The 24,591-nt window shown below is 35.3% G+C and overlaps 4 protein-coding genes across 17 annotated transcripts; 3 read left to right on the top strand and 1 right to left on the bottom strand.

Annotated features, from left to right (window-relative positions):
• Positions 1–2,287: 2,287 nt before the first annotated feature.
• Positions 2,288–5,186, top strand: LOC141677248 (polygalacturonase non-catalytic subunit AroGP3-like). The gene is made up of 3 exons (XM_074483092.1): positions 2,288–2,440; positions 2,785–3,631; positions 3,978–5,186. Exons 1-3 carry the CDS (start codon positions 2,375–2,377, stop codon positions 4,967–4,969), a joined length of 1,905 nt encoding a protein of 634 aa, XP_074339193.1. The 5' UTR covers positions 2,288–2,374; the 3' UTR covers positions 4,970–5,186.
• A 1,597-nt stretch (positions 5,187–6,783) lies between these two features.
• LOC141676590 (RNA-binding motif protein 25-like) lies at positions 6,784–13,046 on the top strand. 14 transcript variants are annotated; one of them, XM_074482270.1, is made up of 10 exons: positions 7,200–7,338; positions 8,085–8,166; positions 8,367–8,474; positions 8,778–8,842; positions 8,978–9,228; positions 9,362–9,514; positions 9,787–10,213; positions 10,356–11,039; positions 11,113–11,711; positions 12,498–13,046. In XM_074482270.1, exons 4-10 carry the CDS (start codon positions 8,806–8,808, stop codon positions 12,747–12,749), a joined length of 2,403 nt encoding a protein of 800 aa, XP_074338371.1. In that variant the 5' UTR covers positions 7,200–7,338; positions 8,085–8,166; positions 8,367–8,474; positions 8,778–8,805; the 3' UTR covers positions 12,750–13,046. The 14 variants fall into 14 exon arrangements, with proteins under 14 accessions (XP_074338361.1, XP_074338360.1, XP_074338366.1 ...); XM_074482265.1 differs by having other exon boundaries at positions 7,191–7,315; positions 8,367–8,842; XM_074482266.1 differs by having other exon boundaries at positions 7,191–7,315; positions 8,364–8,842.
• Positions 13,047–14,493: 1,447 nt separating this feature from the next.
• LOC141677388 (U-box domain-containing protein 19-like) lies at positions 14,494–16,904 on the bottom strand. The gene has a single exon (XM_074483293.1). The coding sequence runs from the start codon at positions 16,745–16,747 to the stop codon at positions 14,693–14,695; it is 2,055 nt and encodes a 684-aa protein (XP_074339394.1). The 5' UTR covers positions 16,748–16,904; the 3' UTR covers positions 14,494–14,692.
• A 4,516-nt stretch (positions 16,905–21,420) lies between these two features.
• Positions 21,421–23,111, top strand: LOC141677389 (putative xyloglucan endotransglucosylase/hydrolase protein 33). Its single transcript, XM_074483294.1, has 4 exons — positions 21,421–21,739; positions 21,821–21,921; positions 22,068–22,276; positions 22,527–23,111. The coding sequence occupies exons 1-4, from the start codon at positions 21,511–21,513 to the stop codon at positions 22,924–22,926; spliced, it is 939 nt and encodes a 312-aa protein (XP_074339395.1). The 5' UTR covers positions 21,421–21,510; the 3' UTR covers positions 22,927–23,111.
• The last annotated feature ends 1,480 nt before the right edge of the window (positions 23,112–24,591 follow it).

The following is a 24,591-nucleotide window of genomic DNA, read 5'->3' as shown; positions in this document are numbered from 1 at the left end:
ATAAATAAAATTTGATGCTCGAGGGAGAAGAATGTACAAAAGCATTCAAGATTCATGCTTTAATTTTCTTGTTCCTGCAGCTCAACATATAATTGCATAACATGTTTTAAACCTATCATATACCATCATTGTATGTTTGGTAATTCAAAGGATACTAAAAAGTAGTAAAGAATAACACTCGAGATGGTGGCAGTGAGAAAGGTGAGTATTGTCAAAAGTACCTTCACGTGAGACCTAATATAATACTAGTATTTAGTATTAAAGAGATTATATTAATGTCGTAAATTCTAATACGTGTGAGCGAAAATCAAATCCGATATATTTTTACAATTGTTAAAGTATAATATAAGATTCTACCGGATTTGTCTTTAACATTTTATAATTTTAGATGAATTTATTATTTTAAATGATGTCAAAATTAAGGACCGATAATTTAAAATATTATCATCTTTAAGAACGGCAGAGTACTCAGTTTGACGTTCGTGATTCACTTTTTGACGAAAAAAAGGTTTTCGAATGATCGAGTTTTCGAAACGATATTTCACATTTTCAGTTACCAAAAATTGAGAATTTTAGTTTCGTAAAATTTATGTACAAATATTTAATTTTTGGGCTCTTTTGAAAAATACCGAAGGCTAAAAATATTTTTTCAAATATACTGTCATTTTTAAAAATAATTTGTAAAATACTTTTTAATTTGCAAAAATACTATTTTTTAATATATTTTTTTTGCAAAAATACGTTTTTTGGCAACTGGAATCAATAAGATGCAAATTTTGACGAGTTTCTGCAAATACATGCAACCTCAAATCAACCAAAAAAAACTTTATTCAAATAGTTGCATATCTAGTTAATTTTGGTTGATTCCGTATTTTTGCAAAAAAAACCAGAAAATAGTAAAATTATGAAAAAACTTAAAAATTTTAGTATTTTTGGTAAATTTTCTTTATTTTTTTTGCGACAGATCTTATTCGAAAAGTGTCCACTTACCGTCACCGTGAGCTCGTAAAATATAAAAGGTTAAAAGAAAACAGAAAACATGCAATATTAATGGTGAACATGTATAATGAGAAGAAAAAAACAAGTGTGTATAGAATAGATATATGAAGAACTTGCCATATATAATCACGGACTTTGTCGATGACAAGAGGTGTTTTTATCATCTTCTTCACAAATAATATCACAAAAACAAATGTTGGAAAACGAGTAGTAAGTGTTATGAGAGTGAGTGGAGAAGAGCGGTTCACGAAAAGTTTTTATTTACATAAAATTCATAAAATAAAACAAAATAAAACAAACTTGTAAACGCGTTAGAATCCAATCTTTTTACACAAACTTAAAATTGAACCCAGCTAAGCTTATAAAATATGACAAGGACATGTGATTTTTTTTCCTTTGTTGCTCATTACGCGGCTTCTTACACTTACCTGTCTGTCATTCTTAGTATAACTGCACTTGTTTCTTTTTCCATCTCTATCTCTATGTCTAAATGTTAGGTCATGTTCATGGTAACTTGAATGTTCTTAATGGACACATCTAAAATTAAGATTAAGGGTTCAATTTTGCAATATTATGATGAGATTCAGGTTCGATTTTAGCCAACTCATCTTGCGCTTGATTTAGGATGATTACGATCAGACTGATAAGTCCGATTTTAGCCAACTACCTTTTAGGGGAAAATATTAATCAATTTTAGTGAAGTGAATTTACGCTTTGCTTTTTACTATGAACGCAAAATACTAGAAGTTTTGTTTCGTTATACTTTCTAGAAGATATAATTCGAGGTGTCAATTGTTTTCTGACAAAAAATAATAACGGATAACTCTTGTCTTACACTGTTACTTTTTACGGAAAAATATTAATCAATTTTAGTGAAGTGAACTTACGCTTTACTTTTTACTATGAACGAAAAATATTAGAAGTTCTGTTTCGTTATACTTTGTAGAATATATAATTTGAGATGTCAATTATTTTAAAGCAAAAAAGAACTAACAGATAACTCTCGTCTTACTGTTACTCCGATTAAAATCATAGGGGATAACTCTTATCTTATTGTGATTAAAATTATAATCTTTTTATTTAGAAAAAAAAAATTATAATCTTTTAGCCATAAAAATCTCATGAACAAATGATCATGCCTTTTGGTAGTGATGCTAAAAGCTCTCTCTTACCAAGTTCATTTTGACAAGCATATAGCAAGGTAATATGATAGAAATAAAACAAATATATTAACAAAAGAAACAATTTATATAATAGAGGAAAATATAATAAAATTCGGGCCCAATAAGTCACAAGCTTTCTAGTATATAATTCTCACCTCCCAACCATACGAAAAATCCACCAACATTCTTTATCTCTCTCTCTCTCTCAAAATATGAATGAACTCAAGCTTATCACTCATCTCTTCATCCTGTTATCTTCCATATTCTTCCTCCTCAATGTAAGTTTCATGTTTCAATATTTTACCATCACTTAGCATGTACATTATGAGTTCCTAGTGAAATATGTTGTATGTTGTTTCATTAATATACGAAACGGGATATACTGTATATGTTTGGTCCAGTTTGATTCGGTTTTACCATGATTTCAGTTTATTTACATATTAATCGAGTTTCATGATTCAAAATTTTGTACATTATCTATATTGCGTATGTTTGGTTTGGTTTGGTTTAGTGGCGTGACATACTGTGCATGTTTGGTTTGGTTTGGTTCTGCGATTGTTATTATATGTATTGGTTCTTGATTTATAAATTGTGTACATTGTTGTTGTATTTATTTTTGCAGTTAAATGTCGTCGGAGCTCGCCGGAATCTATTAGATTCGACAACCGGAGAGAGCCCGTTTTCCCCTAAGGGCTCTCTTCTCCGTTACTGGAGAAAACAAGTATCTAATGACTTAGCTAAACCAGAATTTCTTTTAAAAAAGGCATCTCCATTAACAGCTGTTGAGACAGCAACTTTTTCGAAACTAGCTGACCAAAACACCCTGTCAACAAAGCTCTCATCATTCTGTTCCTCTGCGAAACTCCTCTGTTTTTCTGATTTATCGCCTAGTCTCGAAAAACATGACCAGAATGTCGCGTTTTCCTCGTACAGTGACAAGAATTTCACAAATTACGGGACATTAAAAGGCGGTGATACCGATAGTTTTCAAAAATATTCTGACGGGGACAATGTCCCCGTCAACACGTTTAGACGCTACGGGCGTGACTCGGTAGGACACGACACGGATTTTACTAGTTATGCTACTGATGCCAATGTAGTTGATCAGAGTTTCAATACTTATGCCGCGGGCTCAACTGGTGGTGCTAGTGGCTTTACTATTTACAGCAAAGACGCCAATGTGCCTAATCTGAACTTCAATTCTTACTCAGCGGACAGTAATGGTCAATTGCAAACATTTACGGCTTATACTGAAGAAGCTAATTCAGGTAGTCAAAGTTTTGCTAGCTATGGAAAAGATGGTAATGGTCAGCCCAACAATTTTGAAAATTACGGCAAAGATTCCAATGTTATTGGCTCCACCTTCTCAGGCTATGGACAAAATGCTAATGGTGTTGCCAATAATTTCACTTCTTACGGCTTCGATGGCAATGTCCCCGAAAACAAATTCAAGAACTACGGTGATACAGGTAATATGATTGACTCGTTAACCTGTAATTATATGTTCCCGAATTTTTATATGCAAATTTTCCCAAGGCAATGTAGTTAGATGATCTCCTCAGGCCCAATGTTTTTGTATATAACAAATTCAAGAATTACGGTGATACAGGTAATATGATTGACTCGTTAACCTGAAATTATATGTTCCCGAATTTTTATATGCAAATTTTCCCAAGGCAATGTAGTTAGATGATCTCCTCAGGCCCAATGTTTTTGTATATAATTCTGATTTTGGCAGTACTTGATAATTGATTATTAAAGTTTGGCCTTAATTTGTAATTTTGTTGATGTTTTCGACTGCAATTGCTCCTGCAGGTAACGGTGCTGTTGAAACTTTTACAAGTTATAGGGATCAGTCCAATGTAGGTGATGATTCTTTTGAGTCCTATGCTAAGAACTCTAATGCTGCTAAGGCTAGTTTCTCGAATTATGGTCAGTCGTTCAACGAAGGTACTGATAAATTTACTGGATACGGCAAAAAGGGCTCGTTTTCTGATATCGGATTCAAGAAGTATGGTGTTAATAATACTTTTAAAGAGTATGCTAACAAGAAGGATGTTAAATTTAGTACATATGCAACAAAAGGCTCTGCAGAGTTGGGTTCTTTGAAAGAGGTGAATGCCAAACTTGTAAATAAATGGGTTGAGCCTGGCAAGTTTTTCAGGGAGAAAATGCTGAAGACTGGAACAATTATGCCAATGCCTGATATCAAAGATAAGATGCCTGAGAGGGCATTTTTGCCTCGGGTCTTGTCATCGAAGTTGCCATTTTCGACGACTAAACTTAATGAGTTGAAGAAGTTGTTCCACGCGAGTGATAATTCTACTATGGAAGGGATGATAGTTAACACTCTGACCGAGTGTGAGAGGGCACCAAGTCGAGGTGAGACAAAGCGGTGTGTTGGTTCAATTGAAGACATGCTTGACTTTGCAACATCAGTGTTGGGACGAAATGTCGTTGTCCGTTCAACGGAGAACACAGAGGGATCAAAGGAAGACATTATGATAGGGGAAGTTAAAGGGATCAATGGTGGTAAAGTCACTAAGTCAGTCTCATGCCATCAGAGCCTGTACCCTTATTTGATGTACTACTGTCATTCAGTTCCTAAGGTTCGGGTTTACGAGGCTGATATCCTGGATTCGAAAACCAAGGCCAAGATCAACCATGGTGTGGCTGTCTGTCACGTCGACACGTCTGACTGGAGTGCAAGTCATGGAGCATTTGCAGCTTTAGGCTCAGCTCCTGGGAAAATTGAGGTGTGCCATTGGATTTTTGAGAATGATATGAACTGGGCTATTGCTGATTGATTGAATGAATGCATGCTGACAGGAAGATCCATTTGCAGAATCTGATCCGATTGCAAATGTGAATATATATTTTGAGCAAAATAATATATTTAGGATCACAATTGTAAAGATGGGTCAATTTAGCTTTTCTTTTTGGTGTAAGAATAGTATATTTTCAACTGAAAATATAGGTTTCTGCACAAACCAACTCATTTTATGAAATAATTGTTACCTATAACAGACCAGCATTGTGTTGGGTCAATGTCTTTTTGATGCTTGTCATCTTCACATGTTTGCTTACATTTCTGAAGCTATTTTTAGGGGTGTTATATAACCTATGATCAGGTTAAAAGCCTGTAGTCATAAATTTAAATCTCTTAAACCATGGTCCGGTTCCGACAACCGATTGTTGTAACATCTAGCCGTCAAAATTATCCGCGGATAGGTTTAACATTAAATTTGTTTGTGAATGCAAGGGGGCGACGTGTCCATCCATGGGGATGGATGATTAGCAACAATCGCTTGACATAACCAACTTCCCTTAAACTTTCTTCACAAAAATGTGTTAATTAGGAGAGAAGCTCTAATAAAATTATTCAAATAATTTTCGCCAATCCATTAGCTTTGAAGGGAACTAAAAATCATGAAACGGGAGCTGATGCTTAGGGTCTGTTTGGCTCTAACTTATAAGTGGACTTATAAGCTCGTAACAATTTATCGACGAGTGTTTGTCGACCCAACTTATAAAGTTGAATTTGTAACTTATAAGCTGATAAGTTAAATGTTAGTAACGACATATTTTTTCTCAACTTATTTTGATTTTTTTACTTTTTTATTAACTTTGGTTTTAAAATATATGTTTTAAAATGTTTTTATCATTTAAAATTCATGAATTAAGATAATTGTATTTAAAATTATTTATTATAGTTCATTTAAGTAAAAAAAAAATCTGACTTATAAGTAAAATTATCCAAACACTAATACAACTTATAAATAATAATCTACTTATCACTTATAAGTCATTTATTCATTTTAAATCAAAAATTACTTATTTTAAGATTTCTCAAACGGACACTTAATGAATTCTGAAGAATACCCGGCCCAGTCCAGGATGACAAAGGATTGCAGGCTTAATGTATTCTAAAACATATCCGGCCCAATCCAAAAATTAAAGGAGAGCAGGCTCAATGATTCTGAAAGACATCCGGCCCAATCCAAAATTACTTAAAATTACATAGTAGTACTAGTATTGTTGAGCTAAAAAAAGATTTGAAGGTTTTTTATCTAAAAAATAATTTTAAAAAATAGTTAAAATATAAACATTTGAATTACATGAGAAAATGAAAAAACTCATCATTTTTTAAGATATACTACTCCAATACCAATTTTGAAAAAATGACAAAAAATATCTACATAAATTCACTCTCGATAAAATATTAAATTAAGATTTCATCCTCTCGAATCTTGATAATCCGCTTCGTAAAATACAATATCTAAACATACTTGATACTACACTCCGTACATGCGATATCTGATACTACATTCCGTACAGTACGATATCTAAACACTTCAGCTTTATTGGAATTTGGAATGTAACTGACATATAACCTAAAACTGAAATATTTGGTCCATATTTAAAATCACTTTTATCAAACAAATAACACTTTAAGCATAATTCAATTAAACATTTATGTTATTCACTTGAAAGTATAATATGTCATTTTCAAGAAAACTACAATTTTTCAAAAAAAATTAAAAAGATATGTGAAAAGGGATCAAATTTAAAAATCTATAAATACCCATGAAGGGTTTAGTAAATCAAACTAGAACTACCTTTTATCATATCACAATTCATCATTCACATAAGCGATTTACAAAGTATAAAAATAATTAAATTCAATTCAAGAAATCAGGGCACAAATTTCACATCAATTCAATTTCAATTTCTTGATTTTACTGGTATCTCTGCATATCAATGGCGGAAACTACAACTACAACCTCCCCAGAAAAACCCACCGACCCGATTCCCCCAAAACCCGACCCGAACACCCCAATCTCCCAACCCGACCCATCTCAAACTCCTCCGTCAAACCCTAATCCCCAATTAACCCCACCGTTAAATCAACCCCAACCGCCGCTTCTTCAGCTGCCCCCTTCTTTCCGGCCGCCGGTTCTGTTGCCATTGCCGCCGCAATTTTCGCCGGTTCCCAATTTTCAGACCCAGAATAATGTAGTTCAGCCTCCGGGTGTTCCGCCTATACCCGGATCCGTACCCGGATCCGGACCCGGATCAGGACCCGGACCCGGTGGGTTGGTGTTTGCCCAGTTGCCGAATCAGAGGCCTCCGTATATGCAGCTGCCTAATGGGTACTTGCCTTTGCCTCCTCCTGGTGGGTTTTATTTTTTATTGTTTTTTAAATTTTTTAAATTTATTTTTTTATTATTTATGTGTGTGGATATTTGAATGTGTGTTATGTTATGTTATGCAAGAATCTGTATGGAATTCTATGCCCATTTGGATTTTTAGTGATGGGTATGTGGTAAAAATCGAAACTTTGACATTAGTTTATTGATGGTCGATGAATGTGTGTTATGTTATGTATTTAGAAGAATCTGTATTTTATTTTATGCCCATTTGGATTTTTAGTGATGGGTATGTGATAAAAATCGAAATTTGGCATTATTATGTTGGTGGTAGATGAATGTGTGTTATCTGATGTAAATACTGTAAATACAAGAATCTTTATGTTATTATATGTGCATTTGGATTTTTAGTGATGGGAATGTGATAAAAATCGAAACTTTGACATTATTATGTTGATTGTAAGTGAATGTGTGTTATGTTATGTATATACAAGAATCTGTAAGGAATTCTATGTCCATTTGGATTTTTAGTGATGGGAATGTGATAAAATCGAAACTTTGTCAAGAATATGATAAAAAACAAAACTTTGACATTAGTATGTTGATAGTATTGGTAGATGAATTTGTTGTTGTTAAATTAATCGATTATACAATGCATGATTTTTGGATTAAATGTGGTAGTACGATAAAGAGTGTGAGTGTTTGGTGAGGAGAAATTGAGTGGGGTTAGTCGGTTTTAGGGATATCTGTGACCAGATGTTTTCTCCTACAGTGTCTACCTCTTGATTGAGGTTACGATGAGAATCGTTCTGAAGGCTTCAATGTAGAGACTACCACTATCAACAATGCTTTTGGTATGCTTTATGTACCTTCTTGATTGTCGTTGTTTAGTAGTTTTTGAAATGGAAAAGATACAAATTTTTATAGATTATGTTGACTCAAAGATAGCCTTGGAGTTGATTGAACATCTTGCAATGGCAATTTGAGCAATTATAATCTATTCCCACTTGATACGCTAAATTATACCTGGTTTGTGCCATGTTCATCTTAGTAGGCTTGTATTGTAGTCGTAAGGGGGACTTATCCTTGGGTTCTCGTTACTTTATTTTCCGGCAGCAGACCCATGCTAGCAACTGACTGCTCCTTGCCTTTGTATACCAAGGTATCACAATCTTTTAATATATCCAGTATTTTCTTTATGTTATTCTTTACTAAAAAGAAATGTAAAATATAAAAAAGCATAAGTGCATTAAGTTTGTAGGTAGTAGTAGAATGTTTTTGTCGTCAATTGGGTCAGTTTGAGTGGGACACAAGGGGTCTCATATTTACCTATTCCAATTATTCAATTGGTGCATTGGATAGTCTAAGAAGACTATTATTATGCTGCGGAAATGAAGGTAACCTTACTCGCAATTTTATTTCATTTTTCTTTTCCGAGTTCGATGTTCTCTTTGTTTTACTTCAGGTTTTATGTTCAACTGGTGACTTTTGACATGCCTTTGCTGCTATTCAAATTGATTGTACCGCGTCGTAAGAGCAACTAATTTTTCTTCAAACATTATTATGTGATTGGATATTTGTTCTCTTATTAAAGAATTATTGTTCAGATTTATCTGTGATCCTGTTCTAACAAAGTTGCATAGTATCTTCTTTTCTGTTGTGCAGGAATTCCTCGTTATCCCGGTGTGTACCCAGTAATGGTTCGGCCGGTAATTCCACGTCCTATGGGAATAGTTGGCATCAATCCTGCACTAGCACGCCCTCCTGTTCCTGGAATACGTGGTCCAATTATCCCTCCTGTTATCAGACCAGGTGGAATTCCAAGTCTTACTCCTGCAGAGAAGCCACAAACAACAGTTTATGTAGGAAAGATAGCATCGACAGTGGACAATGATTTCATCCTTTCTATCCTGCAAGTACGTAATTTTTTTTGCTATTTTGTTCTAATCAGCTAGCTATTTCATCACTTGTCATTCTTATATTTTTAATCCTAATTAGGCGACATGAATTATGACTTCATTAAATGTTGAAATTTTGCATCTTATGAAGCTCTGTGGGCCTGTTAAGAGCTGGAAACGCCCTCAAGATCCAACATCTGGGACTCTGAAAGGCTATGGATTTTGTGAGTTTGATTCAGCAGAGGGAATTCTTCGTGCAATAAGGTTGCTGAGCAAATTAAATATTGATGGACAAGAACTGATGGTATTGTTTTTACTTAATTTGTCAAATATTGAATTTTCATGATTAGAGTCTAGAGATCATGTTTGCTTTTATTAAATGATCTAGGCTCTTGAGATTTTTATTTTTCGGAGATCGTATGCAGACTTAATACATAGTTTGTGCTATTCTTTCTAGCATTTACAATAATTAGTGTTACTTGTAGACTTTTGCATGCTCTACTTACCAGATTACTAGATAATTTTTTTATTGGTTGATACTTCATATGTATAATTGGCTACTTGTCACCTTCACAGTTAAATTTTAATTCAGCAACTAAAGAATATCTGGAGCGTTATCTTCAAAAGAAAAGGGAAAATATAAAAAAATCTGAAGCAGTTGACACCGAAGGGGGCCAAGAGATTGATAAAGAGGAAGGAAAAGCTACAGGTAGTGGGGAAGGTGTCCCTTCAGAGTCCACCCAAGAGGAGTCCAAAGAAGACAGCGTTACTGACCAAAAAGATCAAGACATTACTAAATTTGGTCTTGTGACTGATGAAGATAGGGAAGCTGATAAAGAGGTTTTAGAGAAACTCAATGGCATGATAGAGGAAAGGTTGAAGACGCATCCATTACCACCTCCACCCCCGCCGCCAGTGGCTACCGATGGTTCTGGTACTTTAAGCCAAGAAGTTCAGGTAGGATCGAAGGAAGGGGACATGGATGTGGATAGAGTGAAAAATGGTGAGTCCTATTTTAGACATAACTAGTATATTCTGTTAATCTCTTCTAGACTTTTCTAGAGATACTTTGATTGACTATGGATGTACACTGTACGATGTAGTCACATTGATTTGCTTTTTAACTTAAATATTTCTTGATTTAGCAGAAGCAGCAGAAGACAGAAATGTGGATGAAATGAAAAGTGCAAATAGAACTCCTAATGAGCATGATAAACCAGATACAAGTTCACCTGACAAGAACAGAAAAAGTGATAAAAAGGAACGGGATGCTAAAAGGGAAAGGGAAAGAGAACTTGAAAGGAACGAGATAGAATGGGAACAAGAACGAGCTAGAAGAGATAGAGAAAGACAATACAAGACTCGAGAGGATGAGCGTCGATACAGGTTACGTCTCGATGATTGGGAAGCTCGAGAAAAACAAAAAGATCATATGCGGAAGTTGGAGAGAGAGAGTGAGGAAGATAGGGCGGAGGAGAGGAAGTATGAAATTATAGATCAAGAGCATGACACTTATGATGGTTATAACAAGAAGCGGAAACACAGAAGTAGTGGGGATGAGAGGAAGAGGAGGCAAAGAGAGAAGGAAGATGACTTGGCCGACAGGTTAAAAGAAGAGGAAGAAATTGAAGAGGCCAAGTTGAGGGCTGAAGAGGTTCGGAAGAAGCAGAAACAGGATGAAGAAGAAGCTATGAGGCTTTTGGCTGCTGCTTCTGCAACTAAAAAGCGTGAAGAAGAGGATGTGCTGTTTGATGAAACCACTGCTGAAAGTAAAGTTAACTTCATTGATCAGTCTTCTAATGGTGATTCTGACGATGATAACCATAGGAGTAAGTTTCTATTACCTTTCAGTATTGTAGTTCATCTGTTCTTCTTATCTAATTCTGTACTTTTGTATGACAGCTGATAGGATCCAACAAAATGGCACCGGTGATGAAATATGTGCAAACTCTGTTACTGCGGAAGATGCCCAGCAGAGCAGCCATCCTCAAAGTAGAAGGTTAGGCTTTGGGCTTGTAGCATCTGGAAAACGAACTGCAGTACCCTCTGTTTTTCACGAAGAAGACGAGGATGCGCAGAAGGAGAAAAAGTTGCGGCCTCTGGTTCCCATTGACTACTCAAATGAGGAACTGCAGGCTGTCCAACATCGTCCTTCTGGGGCATTATCTCCAGACTTGGCAGCAGCAGCTGAATTTGCAAAGCGTATTACAGGTGTTAAGTCCAAAGAAGAGAGGCCTGACGATGAAAAGGACAGAAGTAGACGTTCACATGAAAAATCTAACCAACGGGACCAAGAGTGGAATGATCATGGAAGTCATCGGACCAGAGATGATAACAGAAAAGAGACTGTTGACCATGACAGGGAAAGGGAACGCCGATTGGATAAAGTAAAGACACCAGATAACAGGAAACTTTTAGATGCAAAGCAGTTGATTGATACAATTCCAAAGACAAAAGATGAGTTGTTCTCGTATGAGATCAATTGGACCATTTATGATAAGGTATTTTATTTTTAATCTTTAATATTGAACTTGAGTATGTATGCTGTTTTTATTCATCTTGAATTTTAATTTATAGAGGAAAGCATAAACATACCTGGTTAAACTTGAACCTAACTTGTCAAGGACACAATATGTTCTGACTGTGAATTAGCTAAATTTCAATTTTTACACTGGTCTAGTCCAGGATGGTGACTGGTTCTCCATCCTTTTTCCGTCAAGACTTGTAACCTTGCATGAGTCATAGTGGATGCATGTTTTTTTCCAGTGTAAATAGCATGTTTTTTAAACCTGCACACACTGTTGCATATTTTAAAATTTGTCAAAAGACAGAAATGGCCTCCACTTGCATTAAGTTTGTACATTCACTTGCACTTAGCAGCCACCAGTTGACTTGCTAGTCTAGGCATTAGTTCTTATGCGGCAAGTTGAGCCCCTACCGGTTTATTTAGCTATAAATTTGCATAAATCTACACTTGTTAACTTCGATGATATAGAACGGAAATTCAAATTGTATCATGGAATTTGTTATGCACTTGATATTTAGGTTTGGTAAATTATTGTGCTGTTAGAATAAGCAATCATAAATTCGTTGGAAATAAGGAAAACATAAGGAACTTTGGGGGCATAAGGAACTTTGGGGGTGTAAATCCATAAAATTCAGACCAGTTTAGACTTGTTTTAATGTAATAGGGTCAATTTCTATAATTATAAAAGGAGCAAATTGGTTTCTTGGTCAATTATGCTCACTATTTCCCTAGTATTTTCTAATTTCTTCATCACTTGCAGAATCATTTACATGAAAGGATGAGACCATGGATCTCGAAGAAGATAACCGAGTTCTTGGGTGAAGAAGAGACCTCACTGGTAAACTACATTGTGTCTACCACTCAGGAACACGTGAATGCGTCTGAGGTACTGGACAGACTTCAGACCATCCTTGATGATGAAGCTGAGATGTTTGTGCTGAAGATGTGGAGGATGCTTATATTCGAAATCAAGAAAGTAGAGACCGGGCTTGCTGCAAGGCCCAAGGGTTGATATCATTTGTTCCACAATTGATCCTTTAGAAATTCTTTCTTTAAGCAATTTTTCTATCAGCACCTTCTTGAGGTGAAACTGCTGTCCAAGCATGTAATCTTAGATCTTAATTTTAGGCAATTTTTGCTTTAGAAGTAACAACAAAGGCTGAAAAGTAAGTTACTTGGCTCATTTTTGGGGGATAAATAAAGTTGTATCAGTTGCTTAATAGATCTATGTATCATAGAAATGTGACAAGCAAAAATGTCTTGTTTAGTATTGTTTTCTGTTATATTAATTCTTTTTTTACGTATGTTATATTTAATTCAGTTGGGTATTCAATCAAGGCTTAGTTTCCTATTCATTAACTAATTAGGAGTTTAATCATATATTCAATGTTTTCTTATATATAACACATTACTAGTATATAATCCGTGCGATGCACGGTTGTTTTCACCACAATATATTGTAAATTCTATTTTCGGTATGTTGCTGGCAAGATTGGAACTTTATACCTCTTAGAGAATACTTTTTTTTATATAATTTTAATATATTGCTGGCAGAATTAGAACATTATACCTCTTAAATAATACTATTTTTTAAGAATAAATCTAACGGTTCTTGTCGATTTGATCTGACGACATTGGATTGTAGAGAAGAAGGAAGCGTTATAAATTTAGACGTTATTCGAAAATCGAATCCCAACTTTCTGACATTGTTTGTTCATCTCATCAGGACAATGACAATCTTTCTTCTGCTGAAAAAGTGTTTTCAAACCAAGACCTGTTAACATTCATCCTCTTGCATGTTCCTGTTAGAAAACTTGTGTGTTTTCAAACTGTATCAAAGCTCTGGTTTTACCTCATCAACAATCCCCGTTTCTGTCGTCTCCGCGAATCCAATCACCTCCTCTGCATCTGCAATATTCCTCCAATTCAATGTTACCAGATACAATGTACCCAATGATATCCTTTTTGTTCCTCTAGACAACCAGAGAAGTTCAGTTTTCCCCTTCAGAACCTACCCTTTTGAGGTTGCTTCTGAGCCTTATGTTTCTAAGCTTCGTATTCTCGACTCGTGTGCTGGCCTACAGTTATGTGCTTCTTGCCCTTATTTGATCCATCAAAGTCACCTCACTACAAAGTTTCTATATGTGTTGGCCTTATCGCCTCTGATCAGACAAGACTTTAACACTTTCAGACCTACTCGTCTGAAACCGGGACTTGGACGCCTTCTGGCCAACCTATCACTGCTTTTACACCTGTTTTGTCATCTGATATACATTATGGGAATAGTGTCTACTGCAATGGGCGTATCCACTGGATAACTGGCTCAGCCCCTTGTTTCTACTTTGATCTGGATCAAGAGAGGCTAGAAACAATGCCAGAACTTCCTATTAATCTGAATTTTGATCCAACATGGATGACTACTCATATTGGGAAGTCTGAGAACCATGTGCATGTTACCATAGATCATCTGTTTCTATCTCTCTTTGTTTAGGCAAAGATGCTTACAAGGGAAGGAAATGTTGTTGACTCACAGATCCGAAACTTCGTGGAAAGTCACCAGAGGAAGCATTCAAGATCCCTGGTTCCAAGCAGTGAAGACCTTCCATGAAGCAAGTTTTTGGAATGATAGTAAAAGCACTTGAAATTTTGGCCAAGTTTGATGTGCCTTAATCCATACTTGAGTAAGAAAAAGTTGAGCCTGTGATAAGTTTTTGATAAATAAATGGTCTTTGCAGTAACATCACACAATCTTATCAGAAGTGAACATTGGTAAAGTATCTTTATTTGCATTATCATGAAAATATTTAGCTATGCATACATGTTGACAAAGCTTCATTCCCAAAAACAGAAGCTGTCAAGTGATTAGCTCTTAAAAAGACGAGCTAAACACAACCGAAATCAAATGGAAATTCTAGGGCTAAGTGTATCTACAGAGGAAAGTCTATGTACATGCTATCAGACATGGATAAACTGATGGTGAAGAGGTAGATTCATCAAGCCAGAGGAGCTCTTCTCATCGAATTCGTGTATGATTCTAATGAGTGAACTGGCTTTTCTGCCTGCTCGAGGAGATCCATCAGCAAGTAGATCATACAATGGTACCATCAGAGCCTGGTTCTTTACTAAAACTCGAACCACATCTGCCCCACCATTGATGCACAAATACAGTAACAATGAAACGCAGTGTTCCTTCACTGATCTTGTCGTAGAAACACCAAAAACTTCCACAATTTGATGTAATGCCCTGGCACTTAAAATGGCCATTGCTCCATCATGATTTTCTGCCAGAGTTGCTAAAACCGCGAGACAATCAGAAATGAGATCTTCTCTTTGAAGAGATCCTAAGAGATTAAGCAGTAAAGGGACAACACCGGCTGACAGTACCCTCCAATGGTTGTCAGGGTACATAAGAAGACCTAAGATTGTCACCAGTGCATTTTTTTTTGCCCGAAAAGTCCCCTCCAGTAGCAACTCCATTAGAACTGGGATAGTCCATGGAATTTCACCTATCAGAATGCGATACTCCTCCACAGAAGAAATGTAAAACAGCGTACCAGCAGCATGCTGTCGAGCTTCCATCTTTAGGCCATTCTTGATAACATCTAGAACCAACTCCAAGCCTCCGTTCTCCACCAGTATCCTCTTTGTCTCTGAGTACTTTGAAAGATTCAGTAAGGCTGCACTTGCATCTTCTTGCTTTACAGAATCTTTTGAACAAAGCAGATTCAGCAGACTCGGGATCACACCAGCCTCAACCAAACAAGATCTATTAAAACTGCTTGATTTGGTGAGCAATCGGATCTCGTGTACAGCTTTCTTCTGCTCTTCATTAGTCCCTTTCACAAGCTTGCCATTGATAAAAACAGCAACCATTCTTATTGCCCCTTCAGCTGCCACACTTCCAGCAACAGATGCCTCTCTTTTACGACGATCCTGCCTCCCCATTTCACCCGTTGCAACGCCTCCTTCCAGGCAAAACTGCCTGACAAGACGCTTCATAGCTAGATTAGAAACTAAATCTCTGCAGATTAGCTTCTTACCAGTCTTGGGACATGTGGAGTTCCCAGCTCTGAACCATTTCAAAATCGATGATCGATCATAAGTATGACCGGTGGCTATAGTCACCGGATCAAGCATAACCTCTAAAGAAATCGGACACTGAAAATCATCCGAATTCAGGCTACTGATCACTTCACTATCACAACCAGACTCATCATATTGTTTGATCAGTGTCATATCCCCAACAGACACGAAATGAACACATCGAAAATAAGTCATAAGCCCCATCAAACTACTCAGAAGTCCCAAATCTTTCTTCTCAGTACTCAAACTCTCCAACAAAATCTCAGATTCCAAGAACTTCATTTCCTGATCACACTGACTCCACTTTTCTATTCCCAAATACTCAAGAACACAACTTAAATCACTTGTTTTCGGAACAACACCAACCTCAAAACATCTCAAAATCGACAAAACCTTATCGAAACATCTCTTATCATCCTCCTCAACTCCAACATTTCCTCCCAATGCTTGCCTCTTAACCAAACCAACCACCTCCTTAACTTCATCCGAAACATCGATTTTTTCGAGCTCTATCACATCTAAGGCCACACCAACCGCTCTCACCAGCATTCGCAACTGATCTGAAACATACTCACACTTCATCAACATCCAGAGCTTAGCATCCTCATTACCACAATCCTGCAACAAAAACTCAATTTTCTGAAAAATAAAATGTAGCTCCGAGAAGCTCAAAACAAATTCATCCGAAAATCTCGAAGAACCATCTTTAATTTCGACCAAAAACATGAGAAGATTACTAATGAGCCTAGTAACTTCTTTAAAATTTCGTTTGTTACTAAAAATAACACTAGACTTGTACTTGCATGTTATTGTTTGTGCAAGATTTATCAATGATGACAAAAGTGTCGCCGGATTAACCGACTCGCAAGGTCGTATCGCCGGAGTTTTTAACATCCGACGTTTAAAATCATCAGAAATGTTCAACATGGATACGAAAAAAGAACTGAAAAAAAAAATAAGTAGAAATTTTTCGAAATTTTTTTACAAAGAAAGTAGGGAAGATTTTTGTTATTTTGCTAGGTTTTTTTGTTTGTTTTTCAATGATCTTGTGAAAATGTGAACTTGGGGTATGTGAGATTATAGATTATTAAGGTACGAGGCTAGATTTATATATAGTGAAAATCTAGGATCTAGGAGTTAAATCTGAAAGAATGAATACTCCCTCCGTCCCAAAATACAGTCTCTTTCACTTACGGGTACTTTGCGGTGTATAAAGTCATATCTCCGTATATTTTTTTCTAAAATTTATTTTGTTAAATTAAATTTAATATATATCCTTTTATTTATAAAAAAATAGAAAAATAATTTGCGAAACTATACTTTTTACTCACCTTAAAATACGTGTAAAAAGTCAAACGCACTTGTATTTTAAGACGAGGGAAAGATTGAACGTATGAGAAGTGAAGAACGTGGAGAGATATGGGGAGATTAAAAAGGCAGCTTCAGGGGAAGTTACAGATAACGAATGATAGCGTGACACGTAAGGCGTTGAAATAATGAAGGGCTAGCCGACATGCAGACGTGAATTTACATGAATTTATTAAAAAATGTTTTGTTTATTTATTTTAGGACAATAATTAAGCAATTAGTTGGAATTAAATGAGGTTTTGAATTTTTGTGGCCGACTGTTTTTGGAAAATTGATGAGGCAGTGTGTATGTAGGTTCCTATGAGTGATGTTTATCAATTTGAGCCATAATTATTTTTCCCCCTTTTTTCTACATTATTTGTAGATCAATTATAGAAATGTGGTCAACAATGTTAATGGAACACTAAATAGAGATTTTATTTGAAAGGACTATATATACATTATAAATATTTTATCCTATTGTAATTTTCACGTTAGTAGAGTACCTGTTACGAGACTCCCCGAAGGCATGCCTTTGGGCATAGGCATGTTTTTTGTCAAAAGACATGCCCAAATGGCATGCCATTTATCAATTAAATATAATAAAATTTAATAAATAATTATTATACTAATATACAATGAACTTGAATATAAAATTAAAGTTGACAATAACAACCAAATATCATCATAATACTCATTTAAATTAATAACTTTTTAGATATTAAAATATATGTAAATATTTTAAAATTATATTTGTTATCTATGGATATTTCTAATATTAAAATAATTATTAAAAAATTAGTAAAAAGGCATGTCGAATCATGAAAAGGCATGTCTGGCTAATTAACGTCATGGGCATGCCCATCTTGGCATGCCCGTGCCGTTGTGACATGCACCCTACCCTCTAGACTCGGGCAGAGCCGAGCAGGGCTATAATTCCGATCGAGTAAAGCGGGTTAGATAGTAAATGAGGTCAAGTTTGGGTAATTTAACCACTCTTTTAACGAATCAAACTTAAATATCAGATCGAACTCGCCTCTCTAATTAACGAGCCGAGTCAAGTTTATCTACTAGTTAGAGCTGAGCAAAACCGTACCGAAACCGAAAAACCGAACTGAACCGTGCTAATTTGGTTCGGTTCGGTCCTAAATTTTTCAGAAATTCGGTCTATTCGGTCCGGACCGAATAGACCGAAATAAAATTCGGTTCGGTTCGGGTTTTTGAACAAATATTTCGGTCCGGACCGAATAGACCAAATCATAAATAATATAATTTCATATTATATATATTTTACATATATCTTAAAAATATAAATGTTTAATTTTTTAATTATATTTATGGAGTATTGGAACTCTACATATCACATTACTTTAATTATATTTTAAATTTTATAATTTGTGATTTAATTTTGAATGCATTTTTTTTTAAAAGATTTCGGTCTATTCGGTCCGGTCCATAGTATAACTTCGGTCCGGTTCGGTTTAAGAAAAAATGACTATTCGATTTTTCGGTCTATTCAGTTCGGTCCGATTTTGGACCGAACCAACCGAATGTCCAGCCCTAGTAGCTAGTCGACTTCACTTATTTAACTAGATGAGTTTGGATCAGACTTTAGTCGGCCAGCCTTATACGCGGAGGAGAGTAGTCGACAAGCTGGGTTTTGAGGCCTGTTAGGCCCATTTGATCATACGCTGGACTTTAACAAGGCCCAAAAAAATGTGTATCAATAGATGTAGCATTCTGAATGGGCCGACCAAATAAACACCTACATATGTAACACCTCTTTAAACAGACATATTTTTGTAAGTGGCTTGTTTGGTTAAACATAGGTATCAAACCAGGATGATCATAATATAAACATTTCAGAGATAATACAATGATTTAGTGGCTAATTTTATATAATTGTGTTTGGACAATCATGGGCAGGACAGATTGGAATAGAATATTAATATTACACACTGGGAAACAGGGACGGAGCCAGAAACCGGAGAGTTTGGGGTGGAGAATTTTTTTCGGGAATAACTGATATATATTTTTAATTTATTATATATTAGATAAATTAATAAATATTATTTTTAACAATTTCAATATACAAATTATACTTGAATTTCTGTATCTAAATTCATAACTCTTGTAAAAATCATTCTTATTAGTACTAAATTTATAAAATTTATATATTGTTGAGGGGGCGAAAATTGAAAATAAAAACTGTTGAATATATGAATATGTAACATTTTTCATAAATTTTAATACTAATTTCATGAATATACGGAGTTTGAAGTGGCAGCCGCACCTACCGGCCACCCCCTGCCTCAGCTTCGGAATTCATTCCATTCAGTAATTAGTCTCTAATAAATAAATCTTCATCATTTATATAATCTACACTTACAATTATGCATGGAGATATTGTCTATAAGTTGTAGCAACATGCATACGTAGTAGAAATAATTTAGAATTACAACCACTCTGGTCACAATCTTCCTCCGGATCTTCATATTCTCCTACAATATGATTGTTTTAACATAATTTTTAAAAATTAAACATATTCGAGTTTAACCATTTAGGCTAGTTTGACTCTAAATTTTTATATCACGCGAGTTTTTATGAAATAGAGGGAGTATAATTTATAGCTGAATTACTTGTTTAAACCACAAAAGATTTTCGAGAACGAACAACGAGATAGATTTAACTAGAGCCGACAATTTTGTATACGACACGAAAATTACGGGTTTGGGTTGACCTTTTCGATACACGAACATAAAATTACACTGATGAATTTAGTGTTGGTTTTGGGTTTACCCCTGGGTACACGACACAAAACGAAAGTACACGAAATAAATAAATAGTTAAATAAATTTAATAAAATTATGTGAGTATATATCTTAAAATAACAGTATATATAATTTTTACAAAAGATATCAAATTCAAATTTTACAGGACTTGACCGCGCTTAATTTTTCATGACTTACTGACTTGAGACTCAGCTAGTAAAAACTTAATATTTAAATAGTTTATTCATTTATTATTATTTCTATTTTTAATTTAAAATTATACGAAACGGACACGAAATTATGATACACGAACACGAAACAAAATGAACCCTTAACTGGTCGGTTATAGGTTAGACATTCATGATACGAAACTGAACGAAATACCTGCTCTAGATTTAACATTTCAAGAACCTGCAACTCGAGATTACATGAACTTTTCTAAAATCTCAAGATGTTAATACCTTCGGAGTTCTCTTTCTCTCCAACTATAAAGTGACTAAACGCATGATTATATTAGTAATAAAGGAGTTAATAATTCTGATGGACGACATATAGTGACAACAAAAACAGAACGGTGGCGCCCAACTGTCAGATGACTATGAATGATATGAAAAGTGACTTGTTCCCATTCCAGCGCATGAGCCTAAGCTGGCCTTGCATAAATGCTTGCTGAATGCTTGGTTAGCTCCATCTTTAGTATTGGCAGGTTTAGGTACTACTTGCATTCATGGAATCTTGCAGCTGTATGTGTGCATGAACATATTAGTTGATGAAACTGACACTCAGATTATAGAACCTAATCAAGTTTAAGCCACAAATAATGGTGTCTTGTAGTATGCATAATGGAGTTGCAAATTGCAATGCAATGTATATAAACCAAAACCAAAACCAAAACCAAAACCAATTAATACAAGATAATGCATTATGTCTCATTCCAAAGTAGTCAAGTAGAGTCCTAGTAACGTCAGTTAGAAACCGATGTAAAAAGATCCCGACTTTTCTCTATACCCACGAAGAAATCGGTTTTGAAATAAAAAGACATCAGTTCTGAACTGATGTCTATTGCCCTGTTTCTGGTAGTGTAAAAGCAATTTTTTACGTAAAGGAGTTGCAGTATAATCAATTCGTAAATCAAAGATATATGTCGTATCGCATTCCGAAATAGAAAAGTAAAAAGATTAAAAGTGCTGGTCAGTGGTGTAAAATCTACAAATTTGGTTTCATGGATTTAACAATTTTGAGAAGAGTCAACTTTACAAGTTTCAAATTTGGTCCCATGATCCTTAAAGTGTAGAACTAGTGAACTACTCTCAAGAACCTCTACTAGACAACAAGAGTAAAAGAGCTTTTCTCCAATTATGTCCAAATCAACCCTACATGAATTTCAAATCATTAATCTCCATCAACAAACATTACTAAGATTCTAGGTTGATACAGCCAGCTTGCTACAACTAAGCAAATTAACAATTATGGATTCTTCTCATACTTTCTTTTTTACAAATAAATACCTCTAACTTCACACCTTTACTCCACACAACAATCTTTAAGCATCCAGTGCAGAAGTATCAAAGTATGAGTATTCTGCAAATGAGATCATTCTTGTTAGTACTCTTCATCTGCAGCTCCATAGTTGCAGTATCCTCTCGTGGTCCGATTTATAAACCGCCACCTGTGGAGAGATTAACAGATCGTTTCGTTCAGCAGTCAGTTGATAAGGCCTTCTCTAACTTGTATGGGAACAAGAACATTCATCAACTCAATAACGGTTCGAGTGTAAATATTATTCTGGATAAATCCTCAGGTATATGAATTTCCTCGAAAAATGCCTAAATATGTTTAAGCAGAATTGCAGAACTTTTAACATGTTTGTTGCATTTTACAGGATCAGGTTTAATCTCCAAGAACAGATACTATTACGGATTTTTCAGTGCAGCCATTAAACTGCCTGCTAGTTTTACATCAGGAGTTGTAGTAGCCTTTTATGTAAGTTCTTGATCGTCGTTTATTACATTTCCATGCACAGTAATCAGTATGCAGTGGCGGAGCTACATAGGGGCTAGCGGGGTCTAAAGTCTCCACTACGATAAAAAAGAATTACGTATAATTACTAATATATTTGCCATGTTCAGTTGTCAAATTCAGATATGTATCCTCATAACCATGATGAGATTGACTTTGAATTGCTCGGACACGAAAAGAGAAGAGATTGGGTTCTGCAAACAAACATATATGGAAATGGAAGTACTAAAACAGGAAGAGAAGAGAAGTTTTACCTTTGGTTTGATCCAACAATCGAATCCCATCAATACAGCATCCTCTGGAACAACCATCACACCGTGTAAGATTAATCTAACCGCAAATTTAATCAAAATTAAGCACTCATACTAACAACAGTAATGTTGGGCTTCAGCATGTCTAACTCCACATTAGTATGATATTGTCCACTCTGGTCCGAACCCCCAAAAGGCCTCGTACTAATGAAGTTCATCTGGCTGCTTATATACTAGCAAACTGTGAGACAACTCCTAACAAGTAAGACGCTAAAATTTCCCACTTGTGATTCTGAAATTGTTAATGAACTTCTGCAGATTCTTGGTAGACAACGTGCCGGTGAGAGAAGTAGTTCACAATGCTGCCATTGCATCTGCCTATCCGTCAAAGCCGATGTCAGTTTATGCAACAATATGGGATGCATCAGAGTGGGCTACTCATGGTGGGAAGTACGCAGTCAATTACAAGTACGCGCCATTTGTTGCCTCACTTGGACAAATCGAGATGGGAGGCTGCATCAAACAAAGAACAGATTCAACTCAATCATGTGTCACAGGCCCTTCAACATTAGATCCTGTTGAAGGACAAGAGTTTGCTAAGCTATCCAAGCAACAGACAACAGGGATGGATTGGGCGAGGAGGAAGCACATGTTTTATTCGTATTGTAAAGATACTTCTCGATATAAAGTCCTGCCAGCAGAGTGCAACAAAGCTTAGGAACCAGTAATCTCACTACATAAATCTATGACAACATAATAAGATGTGGAGGTAATTTAGTGAAGAATCATGTTAACAATTCTTTGTAATGTATTAGCTTTAAGCAAGCAACATTAATTTGTGATATTCTGCAACTTTATTGTAAATTCATAAATATATGTTCTAGATTGGTTGAGTTTGCTATACAGACACAGACATTGCAGATTTCCGGAAATCGGAGTTATTCGGTTAAGTTACCGATTTACGATTTTTCGGGAGTTTTTTAAAATCGGATAATTAAGTCGCGATTTGTTTGATTTTTGAAAAATCGGGCAATTTCCATAACAAAGCTTACAAGGAGTGATTAATTGTTAAAAAATTTTGAAAAACCTAATACTGACGATATTTCATTTAGCCCCGACAATTTTAAAATTCTGGTTCTGTCACTGTCCGTTCCCACATTACCAAATCAAGAAGGTATACAACATGATCCTGTAGCAAACTTTGTGTTCTGCAAAACTTCATGAAGAGAAGACCAAGTTTCTTGTGTTCTGAAAGAGTTATAAACAATCAAATTTGTCTAGTGAACCTTATATAAGACCAAGAAACAAATATTCGATGATCGATTTCGGGGGGCCAATTGCTTATTAAAATCATAACTTCAAAGCAATATTACATTCAAGCCCAAACCAAAAGGTTAAAACAGATATCTTAATTGCAAAAATGCAAAATTGTACTACTAGTGTTTACGAGTTGCATTTCAAGTACTACTTCATGTTTTTGCAGACTAAACCACCAACCAATTTGAGCCTCTGATCATCGAAATACTTTTGAAGCTCTCACTGCATAAAGATTAGTGGAAGTTAAAACCACCAACCAATTAGCTATTCGATGATCAGGATTCAGATCTAACATATTTTCAAAACAGGATGCCTCTCGTTGAACCTACACCTGAGGTCATAACAGTGGAAGTTAATCTTAGTAAACGTCGAATGCCAGTGAAGATAATCATAATATATAGAACTATATTGTCAGCAATTATATCCTCATCTTACATACTAAGTGCTTTATCAAGTAAAAAAAACTGTCTGATTGCTTCCAGGTGTTATTTTACAGGAGTTGTATAGGAAAATACAAGAATTGTTAGTGCAGATGGTTCATACATAGACATAATCTTTTTCTTTAGCTTCCAAATATGCTATTATCTAGGTTTGAAATCGAACCTTGCAAGAGATTTCACCACTTTGGTCGACTATCAAGTCAAGAAAATCTATAGTCCTACACTTGGAGTTCATGAAAAGTCATGCACATTGAACTGCATTCTGAAGCCATATAACAGAAAACCAGATAGTAACACATATGTTACAAGATGAAACATATTCAAAACAATCTAACGATTATATAGGTATCTCAAAATTATGTTACAGAAACTATCAGAAGTAAAGAGCTTCCATGGATATCTGTATGTCCATCCCTAGAATTATGAATACTAAAATCAGTTTCCAAGTATCGTTTACAGCTGGCCTGCTTAGCACCTAAGGGAAATGACAGATGTACATTGTATATAAATCAATCAATCATGTAACAACAAACAAAATTTAGCAACAAAGATTATTAATGCCTATACGCAGACTAAAAAATGCAACTTCAGTATGTATAAATCTCCAGAACACAATAATATAGATA

Source organism: Apium graveolens, chromosome 8 (genome assembly GCF_009905375.1).
Source record: "Apium graveolens cultivar Ventura chromosome 8, ASM990537v1, whole genome shotgun sequence".
In the NCBI taxonomy this organism is placed as follows: Eukaryota; Viridiplantae; Streptophyta; class Magnoliopsida; order Apiales; family Apiaceae; genus Apium; species Apium graveolens.
The sequence above is the reverse complement of the archived record's forward strand: the minus strand, read 5'-3'. Positions and strand labels throughout refer to the sequence as shown.

Bases quoted from the DNA above. Each gene is read 5' to 3' on its own strand.
- LOC141676590 (XM_074482259.1), top strand. From the start codon at position 6,924: ATGGCGGAAACTACAACTACAACCTCCCCAGAAAAACCCACCGACCCG. The intron at 7,339-8,977 runs GTGGGTTTTATT...TCTGTTGTGCAG, and splicing joins CTTGCCTTTGCCTCCTCCTG to GAATTCCTCGTTATCCCGGT. The intron at 11,040-11,112 runs GTAAGTTTCTAT...TTTGTATGACAG, and splicing joins TGACGATGATAACCATAGGA to CTGATAGGATCCAACAAAAT.
- LOC141677248 (XM_074483092.1), top strand. From the start codon at position 2,375: ATGAATGAACTCAAGCTTATCACTCATCTCTTCATCCTGTTATCTTCC. The intron at 2,441-2,784 runs GTAAGTTTCATG...TTATTTTTGCAG, and splicing joins CCATATTCTTCCTCCTCAAT to TTAAATGTCGTCGGAGCTCG. The intron at 3,632-3,977 runs GTAATATGATTG...TTGCTCCTGCAG, and splicing joins CAAGAACTACGGTGATACAG to GTAACGGTGCTGTTGAAACT.
- LOC141677389 (XM_074483294.1), top strand. From the start codon at position 21,511: ATGAGTATTCTGCAAATGAGATCATTCTTGTTAGTACTCTTCATCTGC. The intron at 21,740-21,820 runs GTATATGAATTT...TGCATTTTACAG, and splicing joins TATTCTGGATAAATCCTCAG to GATCAGGTTTAATCTCCAAG. The intron at 21,922-22,067 runs GTAAGTTCTTGA...TGCCATGTTCAG, and splicing joins GAGTTGTAGTAGCCTTTTAT to TTGTCAAATTCAGATATGTA.
- LOC141677388 (XM_074483293.1), bottom strand. From the start codon at position 16,747: ATGTTGAACATTTCTGATGATTTTAAACGTCGGATGTTAAAAACTCCG.